The sequence below is a fragment of the Anser brachyrhynchus genome (assembly GCF_964034855.1).
Source record: "Anser brachyrhynchus genome assembly, chromosome: 14".
NCBI classification, from domain to species: Eukaryota; Metazoa; Chordata; class Aves; order Anseriformes; family Anatidae; genus Anser; species Anser brachyrhynchus.
The window spans coordinates 3,840,738-3,862,496 of record NC_137709.1 but is presented as its reverse complement, the minus strand read 5'-3'; the positions used below and the strand labels follow the sequence as shown (position 1 = coordinate 3,862,496).

The 21,759-nt window shown below is 40.6% G+C and overlaps 1 protein-coding gene across 3 annotated transcripts; it reads right to left on the bottom strand.

Moving 5' to 3' along the window:
• Positions 1–838: 838 nt before the first annotated feature.
• On the bottom strand, positions 839–17,152 carry LOC308177492 (F-box/LRR-repeat protein 21-like). 3 transcript variants are annotated; one of them, XM_080554858.1, is made up of 7 exons: positions 16,935–17,152; positions 10,405–10,504; positions 9,600–9,740; positions 6,820–7,257; positions 5,208–5,330; positions 4,288–4,459; positions 839–3,189 (listed from the first exon to the last, which is right to left on the bottom strand). In XM_080554858.1, exons 4-7 carry the CDS (start codon positions 7,177–7,179, stop codon positions 2,546–2,548), a joined length of 1,299 nt encoding a protein of 432 aa, XP_080410984.1. In that variant the 5' UTR covers positions 7,180–7,257; positions 9,600–9,740; positions 10,405–10,504; positions 16,935–17,152; the 3' UTR covers positions 839–2,545. The 3 variants fall into 3 exon arrangements, with proteins under 3 accessions (XP_080410984.1, XP_080410982.1, XP_080410983.1); XM_080554856.1 differs by lacking the exon at positions 16,935–17,152 and adding an exon at positions 13,483–13,635; XM_080554857.1 differs by lacking the exon at positions 16,935–17,152 and adding an exon at positions 13,483–13,625 and having other exon boundaries at positions 10,405–10,500.
• Positions 17,153–21,759: the final 4,607 nt, after the last annotated feature.

The following is a 21,759-nucleotide window of genomic DNA, read 5'->3' as shown; positions in this document are numbered from 1 at the left end:
TTACTGCAGGCTTCTCACTGAAAGGGGGACTTTCTGGAACGACCCCACAAATCTTTGCCCTTCAGGGGCAGATTCTGTACTTTTCTTTGTGGGTTTAGCTATTCTAACCTCAAACTGTACGCTTGCATTACGCACTGAAAAAATAGGGGTGTAGAAAGCAGAATTAATGCTACTTCATGCAGGCCAGTAGTTTGATACTCTCATACCACATGGACACTAAAATCTAACACAAACTAAAATTCAACATTAACATCAGAAATTAGCTTCCCAATTAGTTAGCTTCCTATGCTTGCAGTGAAGAATCGGTATTTCAAATGGAGAGTAATGAATCATTGTTGATAATTAATTATAAATTCAAATCAGTTGGGTCTTGTTCAGATAATTCACAGCAGAATAAACACACAAAATCACATCAGAACTCCCAGCACTATTAAATGCAGGCCCATTTTTCAAGCAGCTTGGAGCTGGGGTAATCTAAGATCTATAGCTTCACAGAAAGGCTGCTCCAGTAACAGAGGAACAGAGAAAGGAACAAAATTCAAACAAGCATTTTAAAGTTCCTCCCAGATTTCATTTCTGTATGTAGCCACACTGGTGGCCGATTCAATAATTCTGCTAGGTTGACTACAGACAAAGGACTCTAGAACTTGCCAACGCTCTACAAGATTTATCCACTTTGCATTTCACAGTTTGAGGCATGAACATGAAAGGATGATAACTTACTCCCTATAACTCACAACAGTTCCGCTGCCTCTCTCTAGGTTTGTCAAGTTCCTACAGGACAGAACCCTACCTGAAGGGAGGACAAACAGTGACACAGACAGACAGGAGTCTAATATCAGTGCATGTATTAGATCTGTTTATTATGTTTACAGTTACAGCAAATCACACATCTTAAACCAAGTACCATTTGGAAATACCTGTCTTTTGTTCCATCCCCATGATTACAAAGCAGGTGCTTGGGTAATCGGTGTTAGGAACCAGAGCCAGATGCTTCTTTCTTTAATTGTGCAACAAGCAGTAATACATTATTGGTTCAGACAAGCATTATATATCACCTGAATTCCTTTAGCTTATAACTGTGAATGAATCATAAAAACATTCTGATCCATACAATGGAGGCCTTTAGCCTTTTTTTTTTTTTACAGTAAAAAAAAGTATAGCTGTGGAAGAAACTATTTGACTCTTTATCTGATGTGACAAAAAAAAACAGTAAATTAAATTACATTAATGTAGACTTTCATTACAAACAGGAATATAGAACTGCAGCATGAAAACAAGTAGAGAAAAATATATATACAATGCATTTCAGTTCACAAACTGTGCAAAATGTCATCACAAAAATACATACTCTAGTTCACATCAGCTCATCGTTCCTTTCCATGGTGAAAAAAGTAAAGAAAGTCGTCTTCCTCAAAATAAGTATTAAACAGTCTTATAATCCCTCCTGAACCAAAAAAAATCAGTATTACCTCCAGCAACACACATTCTAGAAATCAGGGCTGACAGCACAGCAGGAAAGGTAAGACTACTACAGGCCATTCTGGCCTCTAACTGGCAAATAAGTTTTTGAAATGCTCTAAACCCTTAATTCCAGAAAGTGATTGAAAACAACTGTATTCCACTCAACCCTTCCTTCTCACTAGCCACATTTATGGGATCCTTCTTATTTCTGAATAACGAGAGACGAGAGTCCGGAACAGCCTTCAGACATCAACCTTTGTAATCAAAGATACGAACTCTCAAACCCAGAAGCCATTCCATATACTCTGGCTGTTTCCAACGTGCTTTGCTGTTCTTCCAAGCAATCTACAACTGAACTTTTAAATTCACTAACTTTAACACGATGTCTTTTCCATCCACTTAATATAAAAGATAGAAAAAACACTGTACAACGCTGTCTCTACAGTTTAAGTCGCTCTACCAGTTTACCTAAAGTGCAATTTAAAATCTTCCAGACTTCTTTTTGGTAGCGTAAGCTTATTTACCACAACATTTTAATATACTGGCAGGACTTTATGCTAGACTTGAGTAACCTGGACTAGTGTAAGTATTTTCATGTGCAAGCTTTTTTATGTATAACAAGACTATTTTGAAAAATAGCTGCATAAAACATTGTGGCAAATAAAAAGTCTTCCTGAACTCCAAGTTGTATCCAACTTCCCACAAGATTTGAGTTGCTCAAGGAGAACCATTTGCTCTAGGCCTCTTCTGACTGCTAAAGAAAGACTAACAAAACACATGGAAAAAAAAATCTTAATGTGAATAGAACATCAAAACTGGAGCTCAGAGAAGCCTAAGTTCACTGGAGGATGAAGCACCTGTAAACAACAGGCATACTTTCAGGAGTGTTAAGTACACTTAATCTAGTTTCTATTTCAACATACCATTAACGTTCTTAAATATTTTGCTGTAACGCTACTAAAGGTTCACAAGGTAAAAAACTCAAATCTGAAAATACATTTTCCTATTTCCTTTTTAAGTTCTTTATTTGCATAGAAAGTAACGCCATGTTTCTACTTGTTTATCCAAAGATGAAGAGAGTTCACCACGTTGGCATCATATCAGGAAACCACATTCTTCCAAGGTGTTTGGAGACTTCCAAGTGAAGTCGATCTAAGCTGTAATCATTATCCGGAATCAGTACCTCCTCCATTATAGAGAGCTGGTTAAGCCTGCCTCCACACACCTTTACAAATTCAATAAAACCTCTGCAAGTTACTTCACATTCACCAAGTCCCATCGCTGTTAAGTTCTTACAGCGCTCAGCAATCTGAATAAGTTCATCGTCCAAAGGCTGAAGTCCATTAGCACACACAACCAGCTCAATTAACCTTGGGCAATTCATGCCAATTCGACCCAACATTGCTTTGCTTACTGCACGACCAAAGTAAAGGTGGGTAACAGGAGTTTCCTCTCTGAAGAAAGCATCAAATTCTTCTTCATATAAGAAGAAATACATCACAATGTTGACATTGGGGGAGTGTTTAACAAAAGCATCCCAGCTTTGCTTTTTAATGGTGTGAAATTCAACTTGTCCAGGATTTTCACTCACGATGTCTATGCGAAGGTGTTCAAGGTCAACATGTTTTTCACTTGAAAGAGCCAGCAACAGTTCATCACTTAATATGTAGTAGTTCAAAGCCAGCTCCTTAAGTCCATGACAGTGGTCAGCAACACAAAGAACTCCTGAGAAACGAACAAAAAGAAGTATATTCACTATTCGTTTTACAGAAAACAGTTATTTGCTGCAAAGCTCAAGCAACTACTAAGTCTATTGGCTTGAGTATTCATGTCTGTATCCAAAAAAAAACAAAACGTAATTGAAGTTCTAGGTATCTACATCCTTTTGTGAGATTTTGGACAGAAATACTTAACAGTAATAGAAGCAAACCTAATTAGTTGCGTTTATCTTGGATATGCTTTTTTTTTTTGGTTCCTCTTTGCCTTTCCTTGTCCAGAATTTCCTCAGCAAGAGGAAATTGAGATCAGGTAAGATCCAGCTGAACTTGCCACTGTTCCCTTCCCTTCCCAAATGCTGAAAAAATCAGCATTGATCTGAGTACTCTATTTAAATGGACACCAGCAGCTAAGTTTAACAGGTAAGCTAAAACAAAACTTTGTATCGACTACAACTTAAACAACACACTGCTCTTTATCTGTTGGAACAGAGTACACAGATTAAATCACCTTTTGTGCACTCTGGATAAGAATACAGGACAGAGACTAGACCAGCACTCCCTTCCCCTAGCTCCGGGGGTTTCAGGCAAGGAGTGAGTGAGAAGGGTCTCAAAGGTCCTCTGAGCTTTACAGCAAGCCTGTATTTTCTAGTGCCCTTAGGTGGAGTGAGCCATTCACCAACCAATACTTAAACGAGCAAGTCCATGCTACCAGATCTGGACACAGGAGGGCACTACAGAAACTGAAAGACTCTGCTCTTACACCATCAGCTGTTAAAATTCATATACTCCTTAAGGTGTTTTGTTTTTTTTTTTAAATACAACTTTGAAGTATAACACTTTTGCTCATTAAGTTAAACTAACAAAATTTTGCAAAAACCTTTATGGAGGAACTGCTTTCACATCCTTCATCCCACCAACTAGTAATTGATTCATAGGTCTGGGATTTTACATGTGTATTTCCACAAAATACCAGTTAAGTTTACAAAGCTGCACATATAAACTGCCTGTATATAGTAGATCAATAATTGCTTCAAAAGTAGGTCGTAACTATTGTTTTATACTGCTATTCTACTATGTTTTTCATATATATATATTCACTACTCACCAGCAGGTGATAAATGAGGACAGCTGCTCATTTTTAGCAGTTTTAGAGTATCGCTATTGTTCGCAACAAGAACCTTCAAGGACGGATCATCAAGTGGTGTGTCATCTATCTTGATTGATGATAACGACTTGGAGTTTACAAAAACTACAGTCAGTGCTGAAGCAAAATGAGCCTGTTTGGATAAATTGGAGGGAAAAAAAGTCGTATGAAAGATAGGCAGAACCTCATCTAAACCTCAGGTTTTGCATATGCAGAAAGTACGGTTATCACTTCTCAAGCAACTCCTTTCTTGTGTAAAGCACAAATGCTTATCTTAGTGTTTTTTTTAAATGCCGCTATGTCACAAAAATTAAGTTTATACTCAGTAGTCAACCCATACACTCAATCTTTCCATTGCAATATACCAGTGGAAAATGGACACAGTGACTAGCCTAACATATCTAGAATTTCTCTACAGAAAAAAAGGAAGTTGCGTTTACGTAGTTTTCCAGAAGCACTGCTGTGAACCTACGGAGTCAAAGAAAATCTCGCAAACATCTTACCAATACATCGCAGCATGTGTTTATTATATACTTTAATCTAGAAATGTGAGGACTCAAGCCTTTTAAACAATTTCCCATTTCTGTACTTCTAATTATCAGCACTCCCACTTTTAATGAACGGAATCAACATTCAATTCCTTTCCCAATACTAATGGATTCCACAAAGTAAAGACAATGTAACAATAGATAATTTCACAAAAAACAAGTGAATAACAATTTTCACAAGTCTGTAAAAGCAGTATTAAATATTTTCCTATGAGCAACAGCATAAGAAAAATCCAGAAACACAACGGAAAGGTTAAAGTAATTAACAGTGCGTTACTTTTTCTTGAAAAACATTTAATTCACTCTTGCAAAAAGCAGTTTGTAGAACACTACCTTAGAGACATTCATGAAGCTTGGTTTTGCTGTAGAAATTAAACCCAGTGTCTTGATAGAACAGTTAACCAACTGAGAAAGGATGTCACAGGCTGCTTCTGCTGACTCAGTGCTACTATCAACCTATAAAAGCAAATTAAAAACATTAAGTCATTCTTTATTATATTTTAGAAAACAGTGGTACTGATACTCAAGACTTCACGGTCCACTACCACTTCAAGCTGTACTGCACCAAGTTTCATTTACCACAAAGACAAAAAAAGTAACATTGATTAGAAATTTCAAGACAAGAAATTTCAAGAGTTCAGGCAGGTTACTATTATAAAATATTCTCAAGCATGGTTATTCCCAATATGGACAGACAGCTCAGATCTAGGCCTTCTCTTCAAGTAACCTCATGCCTTCCTAAGAACTTAGTGCTGGTACAACAGACAGTGGTATGTATGTACTTCAAATGCCAATTCCAGAATTTTAGAGCTGAAACAAAAAGACTTGAGAAGGCCTAGACGTACTCCAATGTTGTAATCCATTTTACCTGCAGGGACAACAGCTTTGTGTCTTGAATACTGAACTTATTTCCAATTCATCTGTAAGATCATCTATAAGACTGATGGCTAACTTTGGACAAATCACTATTTCATCTCTCCTTCCTCCTCGCTGACAGCTGAAATGATAGACAGCTTTTCATCAACACTTGAAGATCTATCTTAAGAGCCTAAAAAAGCACACAAGCTGCACAAATAGACATTATATTGCCAATTTATTACCATCAGTTATATTACACGTAGAAGTTACAGGTACTTAATAACTGATTAACCACATGCTGCTACACAACCAAATCACAGTATCTCCAAATGTAAAATTGCTAACTCTGCTGACAAAGGGAAGCTTCAGATTTTAATCCTAGCTTTAGTATCAGTTCTTTCTTTTTCTTTTCCTTCACAGCTTAGAACTATGACCTCTGCTAAGGAGAAGTGACTGTAAAACATTAACAAAGCACCTGCAATTGAAACTAACTTCTCTGATAAACTATTAGTGAACCACACTAAGTATTCAAATGAAAGAAGCCCAAATTTATGCAGTCCTGAGACTACAGACATAGCCTTCATTTAAATCAAGTTTACTGTTACTTCATTACTTCCTGAAGTGTACATGTGCCTGCCTGTACAGCACCTCTCCCCTATTCACGAGTTCTAAAATGTCAAGACATTCTCCACTCACTCTATAATTTTGCAAAATAGGGCTGTGCATGTAAGATTTAAATTCACTTCCTTGAATTCTTCCAGGTGTAAGAAGTGTTTGTCCACACAATAATCTGCTGAGTACTCAGATTGCCACCAACGTTGGTTCACAAAAACTCTGCAGGATATTCTTGAAACGTATCACCCAACCTTCAGTGCTATACCATATAATGTTAGCTCTTTCTTTATTTTTGGGGGAATAAAGTGTAGAATCAGAAAGAAACAGTGTGCATGTGTTGTAAGTTGTTGCATAGCTGCGCTTTTAAATATAAAACTTTCCAGGTACAAGACTTGAGCCAACCAACAGAAAAGCTGCATACATTAGGCACAGCAACACAACAAAACAAGGCTCCTCTCATCAAAGACTTTACCTTGAAGCTGACATACTGCAGATGATCAGCGTGCTTCTTGATAATCTGCTGAATCAGATCAGGATGAGTAGACTTTAAGTAAGAAGTAGCTGGCTGGGTAAGTTCAAATTCAAATCTCCTCCAGAGATCTGGGATGTGAAAAACTTCATTCCACCTTCGGCAAACAGAAGATGCCCTGGCTCGATCTACTAAAGGTAGAAACTGGAAAATGCACAGAATAACATGGTGTGGAAGGCTTCCCCAGTCCACCGAGGCAAGGGGGTCAGATTCACCAAAGCAAGTTTTCTGTTTTTTGTTTTTCTGTGATGTTTGAGGAATTTGATTTTCAGCCACAACCTTCTGCCTAGCTCTCTTCATCATGAAAGTTTCAGGCGCTGGAATAATCCAATGTATTCAAGCTGCACAAATTTCTTCAATGTTCTCACATACAGTAGGTCTCTAGAAAACAGCACAAAAAAAGAGTCAGCAAGTGGAAACAGTAAGAGATAATGGATTAGTAACATGCTATATTTACATTTTGCCATGAAAAAAGTTACATCCATGTGTCTTTATCTACTGCAGAGGCATTACTAGCAAGGACCTTGCTTTGCAATACCATTTATTTTGTACAACTTGGTTTGAATGTGGAGAACCCAGCTTTTTATCTTACCAAGTGCAGATTCATCTGTTAATACCTCATGGTATATCAAGCACTTTGTAGAAAAAAGGTATTTTAACAGCAAGAGAGCAAGTTCTGTACATTTAAGTTTAAACTCGAACTACAAGAATTCTATCAAATACGGAAGCCAATTCATAACAACTCCCTTTAATCAACAATGAACTTTGAACACACGTGTCCAGAAGAATCCAATTCAGAAGTCCTGCCCACCCCCCGCTCCATAAACTTTTTTTAAAGGGTGAAAAAAACCCACACTGGCCAAGCACAGGAAAAGGTATTTGTACAACTAACAGTGAAAACAAACTTCAGGGGCCACTTAGGAAAACAGGGCAAAGTGAGGTTCACATGCTGTTTTTCAGCATGAAACACAGTGACCCAAGAACTTAGCAAATTCCACAACTCTATTGCAATGAACAACCTTTGCCACATGAGTCAGCAGGGAAAAGAGCAGAAAAGCTCTGCATTCTTCAAGAATCACCAGAACACATTGTATATTTTTAATTGAACCGTCTTTCCATGACAACCCTCATGGCACACTTTCTCTGGGATTCAATTTCCTTTAATATTATTTTTCCCTCTGTAAACATTAAATTAGATAAAGAAACATTAAGAAATAAAAGATCTGACATCTAGAATTAAAGTTTTCCATAGCATCTCATTATGGTGGGGGGAGAACACCTGCCAGTACACAGACCACCCTATCAGAAATTAATCTGACAGCTATCTTTCCCTGATACATCCTGATTTGTAGGCTATTGAGGTTTCTGATATGAGTGAAACAATCCATTTTTTATGGAAAAGCCTGTACATCCTTTAAGTGGGAAAGAATCTAGAAAATTAAGTGCTGAACAGCTTCACTTCTGTTTATCCTCCTAACAAATCGTCTCAACTGCCAAAGAATTTATTCCAGCAGTCTTCAGGTATCTTCACCTTAGTCTCTTAAAGCTTCCATTTGTAATAGAGACAAGTCATAGACGCTGAAGGATAACCTAATAACACCCTTCAAGTTATATTTAATAACTGAATCTGTTCTTTCCTGAACAGACACATGCCTTACACACAAGTGGGAAAAGGCTGCAAGTCAGAGAGAACGAAGAGCGTTATGCATGTTTCAACATATTCCACTTCAAAACAAAGCGGTGTTTCTAAATAGTACATTAGTGTTACTTAGGTAGTGAAGATGTTTATTCACGCTGAGCTTGCATTTTGCTCCCAGATCATTTTATCAAATTAACACCTACGTGACCATGTTTTACGGCCTTCAGTGCTTTAACTCACACAATGAACGGGCGTTCCAAAGCATTATGTGTGGATGTAGTAATCAACAATTACATAACTCTCTCTTCTAGTTAATGGTAGCCATGCTAAATTTAGTTTGAGTCAAATACCTGCTAATTTTTCAATCTTCCTCCCTCCCGAGGATGGATTAAAATTTTAGCTGTTACCTAAAACTGAAATCCTGACCAAAAAAAATATAACTAAACAAATGCTGCTGTCTAAGATGCTTCTCTACACTTTTGCTACTGTCATGCCATCTCTGAAAGAAACAAAGTTTTCACTTTCTTATTTGAAACTTATTTTAGCTTTACAGGTGCTACCCTGGCTCCCACAAAGAGGTTTTGGCATCCGAGAAGCACCAGAAAGGGCCTCCCCTAACCCACAGGCCAGGCTATAGGTGAGATTAGATGAGACGCAGCACATCCACTCCAGAACAAAGGGATGTGACAAGGTGTATATGGCATACATAATACATACAATCTCCCTGATGAGAAGCGGCCATAATTTGTTCTTGGTGCTACATCCCTTTAAAACAGATAACCCTAGCAATTCTACTTTTAGTATTCTATTCTGCAGTACTTTTAAAACAGGCAAAATTACATTGTATTACTCACTGTGGGATACGAAGTCAGAAAGAAGTTCCAGAAGTTATATCCCACAAAGTTTTGCCAAACAAAGACCTAATATTCACTGTGAAGGTGTGAATGCTTATTTCATTTTGAATACTTAAACTAGGAAGAGTATGTAGGATTATGTTTGTATCTATTTTAGAACTTAAGTAAATTATACTTCTCTGTGATATAATCAGGGTAGCATTCAATGAGAAGTTTACATGCACACATACCTCCAAAGAATGTGGAAGTTCCCGTCAAGTTACCAGCACCTTTCTGGTATCTGAACATCCATCCCACTGTTGAGTCATCCTGTACGTGTGCTTGGATTCCTTAACCAGAAGGCAGTGACGGGTCCCAAAAGATGAACTGACCTGCAAAGCCATTGGCAAAAAAAATAAATAAATCTGGGAGATCCACAGGAAAAACTAAGTGCAGTTTTGGAAACGATGAACAGTACACTCAATGCTAAGTCAGACACGGAAATAAAACAGTAATTGTGAAAAGGAAATTGGTTCTGCCCAATGTTGTCATCTGAAAGCTATCATTTAACTAATGGAAAGTTGCAAGTGTTGGCACAAATCTAGTTTTGGCATTATCGACAATTTTAGCCACAGTGCTCTGACGCAATGCAGATATACCTTTGAATTCTTTTATGTTATTTAAGAAGTTATGTACCCACATCAGAAATATTTTTTTCAGCTGACTGTATACCCATACATTACTAAAAACATAAGTTAAAAATATGATTTTTTGGTGGCCTATTATACATACAGTTGACAGGTACATGTTCTGCAGTAAAGTGAGCAAAACGTCCTTTGCTAGCTCTGCATGGCACATCAAGAAATCTAAAATCCATTCACAAAACTGCTGTCAGTGTCTAACACACAAAGGGTAGGTTTATAATGACATGTGTCACCAGAGCACATAAATAACACAACTAAGAGTAAAAACAAGATGCAATTTCAAGATTTAACACAGAAGTACAGTAAGTGTATACTTATAACCCACACGGAGTACTCTGAAGAGCTTTCTTACCTAAAGAATGCTTCCAAGTTACAACAGGCAGTAAGTGAATGAACTGAGGCAGCTGAGGCCATGGGGTACTAAGAAGCATCTGTCTGCTTTCCCCTCCTGTCTGGGAAAAATGCACAAAAATCTTTATTAGTTAAAAAAGACTAATAACATTTGCTACACGAAAGTAATAGGAAAACATGGATAGTGATTTACACGTTCTCTTCCTTACATGAACATGCTTGAAGGCATCATAACACAAGGTAGTTTACCCCACATTGCAAATACTGTGTTACTGATAGAATTGTGCGGTCAGGTTAAGTATAAAATAGACGGGAAACAAGTGTTGTAACTGCATTTACCTTGTACTGCTCAGCAGCACAATGTAAACAGCACATTATTCAATATTTGCATTATCGTTAATGTTAGTAGTGAAGTTTGGTAAACAACACTGCCTATAACTACTAACTTACTATAAAAGTAATGGAAAACAGAGTAAGAAAAAAGAAAAATGCACATTTTTCTCCTGCCTTTTCCTGTTCCTTGGCAAGGCTGTCTATCAGCCCACAGATCTATGTGGCAGATGACCTAACACAGACACTCTTTCCTCTGGCACATGGCACAGCTTCCTACCACCAGTCGTGCCAGCAGCCTTAAGTCACCGCCCTAAACACAGTCCCACGTGCGAGGAGCAGGACAGGAGCTGCAGTCCGTCAGTAAGCCAGCCTGCAGCCTCCTCCCTGTTCAAAAGGCTCCCAGAAAGCAAGCGCCAGCCTGTCCAACCTGCCAGCTCTATCACCAACTACCACACCTGGGGTGCTTCGGTGAAAAGCCCCCTACCTCCGTTCGTGCTGTTTTCTTTTAATACCGCAGGACAGACAAGTTTGTTTATGATGAAATACACTGGAATACAATTGCTCAAAGTTTTATGCCCCAGTGTCAATTCCGAAGGGAATTGACACTTTTACTTCACAGGTAAAAGCAGAAAAAAAAGTAGATACCACATTAAAAAAAAATCATGAAAAGTCTTGTTAACAAACAAAAAACAGATGCAGTCTAATGATGTTTCTTCCTTCAAATGTCCAAGGTTGCAAGTACCATTCAAAGCAGCATAAACCATGTTGGCTAATCTAAGCAGGAGCGACAGCAATAAAAAACAAGTAATCAAAGATGCACATGCAAGTTTTTATGTAAGTAACAGGGATGTGTTGGCCCAAGGTAGAGCTGCCCAAATCATTATCGAACGTAAACAGCAGCAGCGCAGTTGCTGAACTTCGATAAACTGACAAATCGATGAGGTCTACTCGTATCCTAATTCATGTAAAGCTGAGTATCAAATATCGGTGCACTAGCGTATACAGCTGTTTTCCTCTACAAACTCTTTGACTTTAAAATACTGTGATCAAGTACGTTGCACAGCTGCACGTTAATCCAACTAAAACAAATCCATATCCACACATTCAACAGGGATCCAGAAAAGTTCAAGTTAAATCACCGTTTCTTCAGCTTATCCTGGTAACAGGACCACAAACTTCTGCTAAAATTAAGACTTTCAAATCTCTCCCACGATACGGGGTCTCAGCAGGGGATTCCCAGAAGCGGTCAGCAGTGGCTCAGTTAAGCTAACAGCTGTTCGCTATTTCCCATGCTAAAACAGCAGTCACAAAAAAAAAAAAGCCCAACATATCAAAGATTCAGGCCACAAAGAAGTAACAGCTTTCATGTATTTCTGCATTCTACCTGCAGTTCTCAACACCAGGGGGCTCAACAGGAATTAAGAAAATACGATTTAAAAAGTTGTTTTTTTTTTTAATAAGAGACTGTAAAAAAATGGAAATTTATGGATCTGCCCTTAACAGTTGAAATATGTGTCAAACTAATCATAACGTCTTCAGGAAGCCCCATTTCAGAGCCAGTAACAAGGCCATCCTCTCAGGAGGGTGCAGAAGTCGGCATCTGTCTGGGCAAGGAGAGGCAGACACCGCGCCCAAGGCGGGCAGCGCTGGGAGGCTGCTGGCACAGCCTCACACCCACCTGCTGAGCATCAGCATTTCAAAACAGAGCTCAAATACACGTTTTAAGCCTCACTTTCATAAAGTCTAGTCATTCAGTGCAATCAAGTCCCAGACTAAGCTTTCTTCTTCGTTTAGGACACGGCAATCTTTTTATGGGTGTGTGTGGGAAGCAGCTGTGCTTCTGAGCAAGATTTTTATTTAATCGATCCTTATCTTTCTCAAACTGAGCTTTCTCAAACTCAAGGCATTTACCACTTTTGAATTATGTTTATGGCAAAACCTCAGAGACCTACAAGTAACAGCGTTCGGCCGAACATCTTTATTTACTGTTTGCATTAGCTTTAACTGAAGAAATACAATCGTATCGTCATTTTTAGTGCTATTTAGGTGACAAAAGTTAGCTATTCAAGTTCTCCTAATGAATTTTTTTAAAATAAAACCACCCACATTTGAGCAGCTTTTTCCCCAGCGCTGGCATTACAAACAGACCCCAAGCTTTCCCTTGCTTTACGGAACAACATGCCTGAAGCTCCCAGCTCTTTAAATAAGGAGCTCTCCGTGTCATTACACAGCAGCAACAAATGTTCTTCCCCAGGTTTTGCTGCAGATGTTTCGTGCTGACTTTAACACCCCTTTAGGTGGGACCAAGCCCCTCCGGGCGCCCAGCCCCGAGACCCCCGCGGTGCCCCCAGCCCAGCCCCAGCTCCCAAGGCAGGGCTCCCCCTCGGGCAGGCGCCAACCCAGCAGACATCTCCCCCTTTATTTCCCCACTTATTTTCCCTATGCAATATTCAGATAATTTATGAGCAGATCCTAAAAAAACCGCACCACCACCACGGCAACCCTTTGCTGCAGCGGTGCCCAGGGACGCGCACAGGGGCTCCGAGCCCCTGCTTCACCCGGACCCACAGCCTGAGGCTACCCGGAGGGGGCTCCACAGCTGAACCCCGTTGTCCCGGGCCACCCTTCCCGGAGGTGCCCCCGCAGCCCCCCGCCGCCAGCCCTCACTGCTCGGGGGCCGTCAGAGCCCCCGGAGGCGGCGTGCGGCTGCCCGGCCCCCGCCGCCCCCCCTCGCCCCGCAGCTCACCGCCGCCTCCCTCGCACGGGCAGGGCCGGGCCGAGGCAAGGCGCAGCGCAGCAGAGCCCCGAAGCCTCCCGGCCGGCCGAGCGCCCCGGGCACGCCGCCGCCCGAGCAGGGGAGGGACCGGCGGCGGCCCTGCCCCGCTCCTTGTCCCGTCCCCCGTTCCAAGACGCATGCGCGGGGGGGCAGGCACATGGAGGCGGCCGCCATTTCGTGCCCGGGCGGGCCTCGTCCCGCGGCTAAAATGGGGTGGGGTGGTGTTTGGGGTGTTTACCCCTCGATTTTTGCGTTCTTTCCCGGCTTGAAGTACAAGTATCGTCGTCTCTTTGTTCAGCCAGAACGGTCCTGGCCCTCAGTACCCCACAGGCCTTTTCAGGTGGCTGTTGCATCCAGGCACAGCCTTCCCCTGCTCCATTGACAGCGAGCCTCATGGAAGTGGCACTGTGGTGCCATAGTGAGGGGCTTGTCTGTGGGCACGAAGGCCCAGAACTGGCCCAGGAGTGACAGACACCCATTACATGGCCTTCTATTTCTGCCACCTACAGAAATGCTTTGGCTCATAGGTACAAAGTTAAATAACTACACCTCAACAGGAGGTTGAGTGCAGGCACATTTCACAGACTACTCCTCTGATAACCAGTAGACAAAAAGGGTCAGTCTATGAACAGCATGGCTTTTTGCTGCTTGCTACATGAATCCCCACATCCTGCCTCTTCAAGCCACCCTGGCAGGGCCCAGAGGTTTGGTGGGTCATGTCTGAACTGGAGATGCCAAAAACAGACCTTTTGTTAAGACCTAAGTCATAATAAACAGCAGATTTTATCTGTACAAACACAGCTTTGTACTAATCAGTGTTCCTTTGTGATCCTAATTATATCAACCATGCAAAGTTTATTACCAACCACTACAAAACTCTGCAAGAACAGATTTCCTGGCTCTTGCATAGAGCAATAATTAACCAATAACAAACCTTTCTAGCATTTTATGAAGAGATAATGCTAAACATACATGAAACATTTCAGTGGTAGATTTTATCTGCTTATGTAACAGCAGAGCTGTCAAAGTGCAACTGTTTGTGATATCAAAACATGATTTCTTCCAGCCAGTCTGAAAAAGTAGAAAAAACATGTTAAAGGGCTAGTGAAAAAATTCATCATGCAGTGATTGTGATGTCTTCAAAGTACAGAATAAATTCATTGAATAGAATGCCAAAACCCACCACACATTTAAAAATCAGATGAATATAGAAAAACTACCAGAAACCCCCCCCACACACACATATATGGTTCTTGACTGTTATATTCAGACCCTAGGGGAATTCAGATTGAGTTCCAGATAATTAAGTCTTTTCTTCTTAGTATATTTTTATAAACCAATTTTTCATTGAAACCTGCTACCAAAAAGCAAATAGTTCCCAAGGTACTACCCGTAGACAGTAAAAGAGGATAGATTGTAAACAGAGATTAATGGGGATTTGTAGCTAGTATCTAAATCCAACAGTCATGGGTTTCGTGGTGCATTGCCAATAGTCTTTGGGCTGCTGTACAGGAACAGGTTCAAATGTACGTAAGATTGATATAGACTGATCTTTGAGACTTTCTTTGTAGACGAGTTTCCTCTTCTGATCTGAGATATCTGACTTAAAAAAAAGTATAGAATAGTTTAGAAACCTGTGCACTTTGTTATACATGATTGCAGTAAAATTCTTGCAGTTACATATGGAAAAAAAATCTGGTCTGGATCTGTCAGTGTTGGACAAACATGAGCAAACACCGGCAGTGTCAACATCCTACTCGCCTTCCAGATACCAAGTAGGGCCTAGTGCAGAGCTGCTGCTTGGATCTCCAGACCCCTCACCTCATACATAAAATGCAAAGAGCTGGAGGCAAACTGCATCTTTGGATATATGCCCTCCTTCTCTGAACGCGTAACTATGGGTTGCCCACATCATCCAACCACTCAAAGTCAAGCTTAGCCTTTCTTCTGTGGTTGTGTCTCCTGGAGAAGGATTCACAGAAAGTTATTCTGCTCTCATCTCAAGCTTATGGTGGTTACAGGAATACTTCTCATAGTATTTCACACAGATTTCATAATGTACTCTTTCTGTACTTTGATCATCAGTGATATTCCAGCTGGCGACCGGTCACCAATGGTGTTCCCCAGGGGTCAGTGTTGGGGCCCATCCTCTCTAATATCTTTATTGATGATTTGTATGAGGGAATTTAGCTAGTTATATGGACTTCAACATAACAGAATTTCATAGCAGAACTTCCTTGTTTTAATACCAGTACTGCTTCATTTTCATTACGACCATGATTCAGACAAATCCACGTAAACAAAGAATACTCCTGGTTGCACACTCACTGCCTTGAATTCTTGAAAGACCACATTCAAGGGAGAATGCTAGTGGTGCCCGGCTCTCAATGAAGTTTTGCCAAACCAGCACAATTGCCATACTGACAGATACTCAGAGTCAGTCAAGCTTTCCTCTGAAAGTAGTTGCCTTTCTGTCAGTGTGCTAAGCCAAATACTATGCTGTAGCTCCACTTTGAAAAGCTTAACTTTAAGAGCCATGTATTGAAAACAGTCACTTTAACATCATTCTTAATTTAAAATGCAAATAGTCAAACTTTGTACAATCAAACAATGCAGTTCTGATGATTTAAAACCCAATTGAGCAAACTGAAGTAGCAACTGACAATCATACTCAAAAAGTAGGTTAGTATGTCATGTTTGCTGGAGGCTTGTGAGCAATTACAGGACACCAGCTGTTCACAGACAGGCAACAAAAGACAACCTGCTACAAGAACAGAAATCACCCAAATTCTTCTATAGGAGTATCCACAATGAATCTGAAATAAAAGTAAAAATGATTGCTTATTTACAAATGCATTCCTTTGTAAGGAAAGGGTAAAACATGGTTTTATATTGACAAATCTTTATGTTAATGTATTTCTAAAAGTTTAGTATTCTCAGTCTCTTGTCTTCCAAGAAATAAGTACAAATTACTATTAGAAGCAATCCCAACTGTGTTGTAATTTTGTCATTTTATATTTTGAATATATTGGCAATTTTATATTGGCTGTCTTTGCACATGTCCTACCCAAACATAAATCCTTCAATGCTGATAATAGGTACAATTAAAATTGTCCATTGAACTGCAAACCAGGCACCAGAAAAATATCACCACAGATACTCCCACTACTTTTTCTGCAGAGAGCCATGCCAAAGGCATATTATATTATTAGTTTTTAGCTTGTCTGCAAATAAATTAAGTAGAGCGGAGATGCTAAATTCCTTTGGTATACCACTGGTCCAAAGGTGGTTTAATCTCTTAAAAAAAAAACCTATCTAGCAGAGACCAGGTTTTCTATTGTTAACTTTAGAACACGTTTTCAGTCACACCATTGCAAGGGATCGCTGGGAAGATGTCACAGGCCTTTGGGCAGGGACCTTACCTGCAGCACAGGAAGGTAGCAGCCACGTTCGACCATGAACCCACACCATCAGACACCCGGTGATGAGACAGATCCAATATATCCAACACCAAGAACAAGACAGATCCAATACCAAGCCACAAAGCCAGGCCGTGCATCAGGACCCAAGGCCAGGCAGAAGCATGGCAGTGCCATGGCCGCAGACTACTCCTGCTCCTCTAACAAGACTGAAAAACCTCCCTCAGCAAGGGGCTGAGCTTAAATGGGGTCTGGGATAAGGGTGGGGTGAGCCCCAGGTGAGGCTGCTCAGAACAATTTATACCTATTACTTATATATTAGGGTCCTGGCACTTTTGATAGGAAAATACTCCCTAATCCATAAAACACAGGTTATTTGAGTCTCAGCTTGAATATTATCCAAGAAGCTTTAAAAAGGTAAAGTCAGCTAATGTAATGCCCCCTAATTGAATTTCTTTTTTCTGGTGTTGATATAGAGCTGTAACTTTTAAAAGAATAATGAGGTTTTGTCATTATGAGATTCAGATCTCTTATGTCATTAGCTGTTGGGTAAATACCGCAGTATGGCTGACATAAATGGCTTTACCCACTTACGGTCTGTTAAATACATTTGAGGTGAATGCACAATAAATTGTTTTTAAGATGCGTCATCTGTAATTGCTACAGATCTGATCAGCCGCTCTAACAAACAGGTGCCCTCCACACTGGGGGAAAGACAAACCTTGGAGAGCTAAGGCTGTCCAAAGTAGGCAGCTGAAGATTTGGTTTGATCAAAAAAAAAAAAAAAAAAAAAAAAAAGTGACAATAAGTTATCAGCTGAAGGAACAGCAAACCTTTTGAATTTCAATATTTGGAAAATCTTTGTAATTTTATAACTAGCAAAAGCTGAGGCAAGCTATGTACACCAGCTGCAAAATTCCCTTTGGAAGCTTTCAGAGCAGGCAAGCAAAAGTTTGGTCAAGGATGGTTGAGATATAAAAAGACTGCTTCCTAGCAGAGGACCTCCCAAGTTCCCCTTCAATCCCGTGTTTCCATCATTCATGTTCTCTTTATGCCCATATCTCCTTTTTCTGCTACTGGCAAGTGTTCATTTTTTTCACAGATCTGAGAAAATCTGTTCACCCAGTTGACAGAAGAAGGAAGTATGTTGCAGTTCTTCTGCCAGGAAGGAAAACTATAATAAAGATAAAACTTAAAACGGTTTTCACCAGTTTCCTTCACCTTCTTTAGTTTTTGTTTCTCGGGGCTAGGATTCGTGCATGGATGAAGTAGTTTTGCCATTAGCAACCTTATCTTTTTGTTAATTCTTTTTTTTCTGTACTCTATGCAAGTGGTGTAAACATCTGAAAAATGTTAGATCAATGGCCAGTGTACAAAAAAAAAAAGAAAAAAAAAGGCTTACTCATCGTTCTGTTCGTTTGTTCTTTTTTTTTCAAGAGTTGCTGTAGCATCACTTGGTCACAAGAGGGAACTAGCGTATAAGTCTGTATAGTTCATTTTTCATATTAATTCTGAGGATTCTGCAGCCTAATAAAGATAATGTGTTAGGATATGCACACGTGTGAGACACGAAAGTGTGTGTATATTAATGTATATTTAAATACGCACACCTTTTGGTTACCAAAGAAGGGAAATCATTCCCAGAAATAAGGAGCAATAACCCTAGCTCATAGGACAGCAGAAATTAGCTTTAGAAAGGCCCAGAAATAACTTTCTAACGCTCCTGAGTTTGCACGTCTGTGGCTTGTCTCTGTAACTCTCCAAGCTACGATTAACGGGTGGTGTCGGGACACGCACCGAGCAGCTTGTGCTCCTTGCCAGCAGTGCCTGACCAGCAGGGACTCCTCTAACCAAGTTTTGAGCAGCCCTTGGTTTTAACTTTCTGTTTTGAGCGCAGGATCATCTTTCACCTTTGCTGGGAGTCCTTTGCTAGCCAAAGCTTGACTCTACTCAGAATTGACCCTAGAATTCATGGTACTGAATGTACATGCATTTGCTTTGATCGGTAACTGTGTGCATTTAAGATGAAGACTCAAGTATGAATTATTTTCCAGCTTCTGCTAGATGTCAGCAACATTGCTTGTACCCAGTCTGCTGAAGGCTCCCTCTTCTAAAGCAAATAACCCTATGAATTCAGAGCTTTCTAAAACAAGAATTACCATTGTCCTCCAAACTTTGTGTCACACCTCATGCCCAGTCTTCCCACACTGATGTTCCTACTGGTCAAGCAAGTGGCCAGCAGTCCTGTTCATGTATTTGCAGGCTCCTTCAAGAACACACAAAATAAACGAATTGACCACAGTATGGAATTTTTTCTTGGAAATCTGGCTTCTGTTCCTGGCCCTGCTGCTAGCAAAGACAGCCTGTTGCAAGATGAGCTGGATTTGGATCTGGATGTGTTGACATCTGGATTGTAGCTTTCGGGGTGTTTGGTTTCCTAGGAATTCACAGCAACCTTTCTGTGAAGGTGAACTACCTTGCCTGACCCCTAGGGTATGCCGGGTCCTTCACACAGGTTCCTTAAGCTCTGCTGTCTCCAGCACATGTTCTGGTTGCTCTTCAGCCTGTCCCACGGCCATGCACCAGCACAAACCCACTGTGCCATGCCAGCAGGGGTATGTACCGCAGGAATTAATAGTTGCATCGTGCAGTCCTGGTTGGTTTGGCTTTGGGATTTATCGTGTCTCTTTTGCACATTTTCCTTTTTTTCCTCTGCCCTTGTGAGTTCCTTAGCTCTCTTCAGTTTTTCTTTCTGTACAACTGCTACCCTTCACACACCGCACCGTGAAGAACATCCCCGCCGTACCTGTGGCTGGTGGCACCACTACGGATGCAGTCGATACTGGGCCACACATCAGTGATGTATTGCAATGAATTTGGGGCCCATGAGAAAAGAGGAGGCATCCCGCACCATAGGGCTGGTTCCTAGAACTGTCACGGATTGCGTTTGGGATTGTTGATTCTGTTAAACCGATTCTTGGAATATCCAATAAAGCCAGTGTAGACAGGAGAAAGCAGCTTTCCTAATCTGAGTTTTCTTAATGAACCATGAATCGCATGGGTATCTGTCAGCTCTAATAGATGTTAAGGCTGCTGGTCTTGAAACTTGTAAGAGAAGGATACACGTAACTAATCATTATCTGTAATCTGCACATCTGACTTATTAAACAACCTAATTATTAATTTAATCGCACCACACCTGCATATCGTTGTTCTGTTTGCTCAACTTAATGGGATAAGAAAGTTTGCACAATCTACTTTTGAAGATCTTAAAAGTCTGGGATTAATCCAAGAAAACCACAAATAATGAGGCTCGACCTCAGGCCAGGTGTACAGTCATGAGCATGTCTCACACTGTTAGGTCGTAGCACATGGTGCAGCAGCCTGGGTGTAAGCACAAACACCGTCAGAAAGGCACCGAGGTGAAGACCCTCCCAAGGCGCTATCGTTTCAGTATTGCAGTATTTTTTTGTGCTGTTGCTGGTTCTGGACTTGATTTGAGACTTGGTGTACTTGTAGATGGCCTTTACTAGTGTTTGTGTGGGTTTTTTATAAATTTAGCCAACTTACAGGACTGGATGGCCCTTCTTGGGGAGTTATTCTCTGAGTCGGGTTTGGCCACGCTAATCTACATGGATTAATCTGCAATAACTGGTCTTCCCAGCATTCTCAATAAAGCTTGATCAGGAGTTTTGGTAGGGATGACTGCAGATGTGCAGCTACCAAAGTCTGAGATTATACCAACACATGGCAAAAACTGCACTTCATTTCATAACGCAGCTAGAAGAGTGCCAACTGTAGAATCACGTGGCAGCGTTTTGTTGTTTCCAAGAAACTTCGAGGAAGAATTTATGTGAACAAAAAACATGTAGTCTTCATCGTTAATTCTCCTAAAGTTTTCTCAGAACCACTCTTTCAAAAATAGTTCTTCCTTAGTTTTCTATTGCTGAAAATGAAAAGCATTTCCATAAATATTCCAGTATCACAGTATCACAGTATCACAGATTTCTAGGTTGGAAGAGACCTCAAGATCATCAAGTCCAACCTCCGACCTAACACTAAGTACTCCACTAAACCATATCGCTAAGCTCTACATCTAAACGTCTTTTAAAGACCTCCAGGGATGGTGACTCCACCACCTCCCTGGGCAGCCCATTCCAATGCTTAATAACCCTTTCGGTAAAGAAGTACTTCCTAACATCCAACCTAAAACTCCCCTGTCGCAACTTTCGCCCATTCCCCCTCGTCCTGTCACCAGGCACGTAGGAGAACAGACCAACCCCCACCTCTTTACAGCCTCCTTTAAGGTAACTGTACAGAGCGATAAGGTCGCCCCTGAGCCTCCTCTTCTCCAGGCTCAACAAGCCCAGCTCCCTCAGCCGCTCCTCATAAGACTTGTTCTCCAGACCCCTCACCAGCTTGGTCGCCCTTCTCTGGACTCGCTCGAGCACGTCCATGTCCTTCCTGTAGCGAGGGGCCCAAAACTGAACACAGTACTGGAGGTGAAAATATGAATAGTACTCCAGTGAAAATATGAATAGAAAGATACTCCTTGAAAATATTTCTACTTTGAAGACACAACCATTTATATCACACATTTAATGAGAAAAATATTCAATTCTAAGAACTCATTACAGATCCAACTATTATATTTTTCATGTCAGACAAGACTTCTAAAGACTCACAGTTATGCCAGGTTTTCTTTCATTATTGATAAATCTTAAGAGGATAAAACGTGTTGCCACAAGTGCCTACCGGGGTGCTGATTGAAAAGGTACCTTCAATGAAGTCACTTAAAATTGCTCTTTGTGAACTGAAAATCTGACAA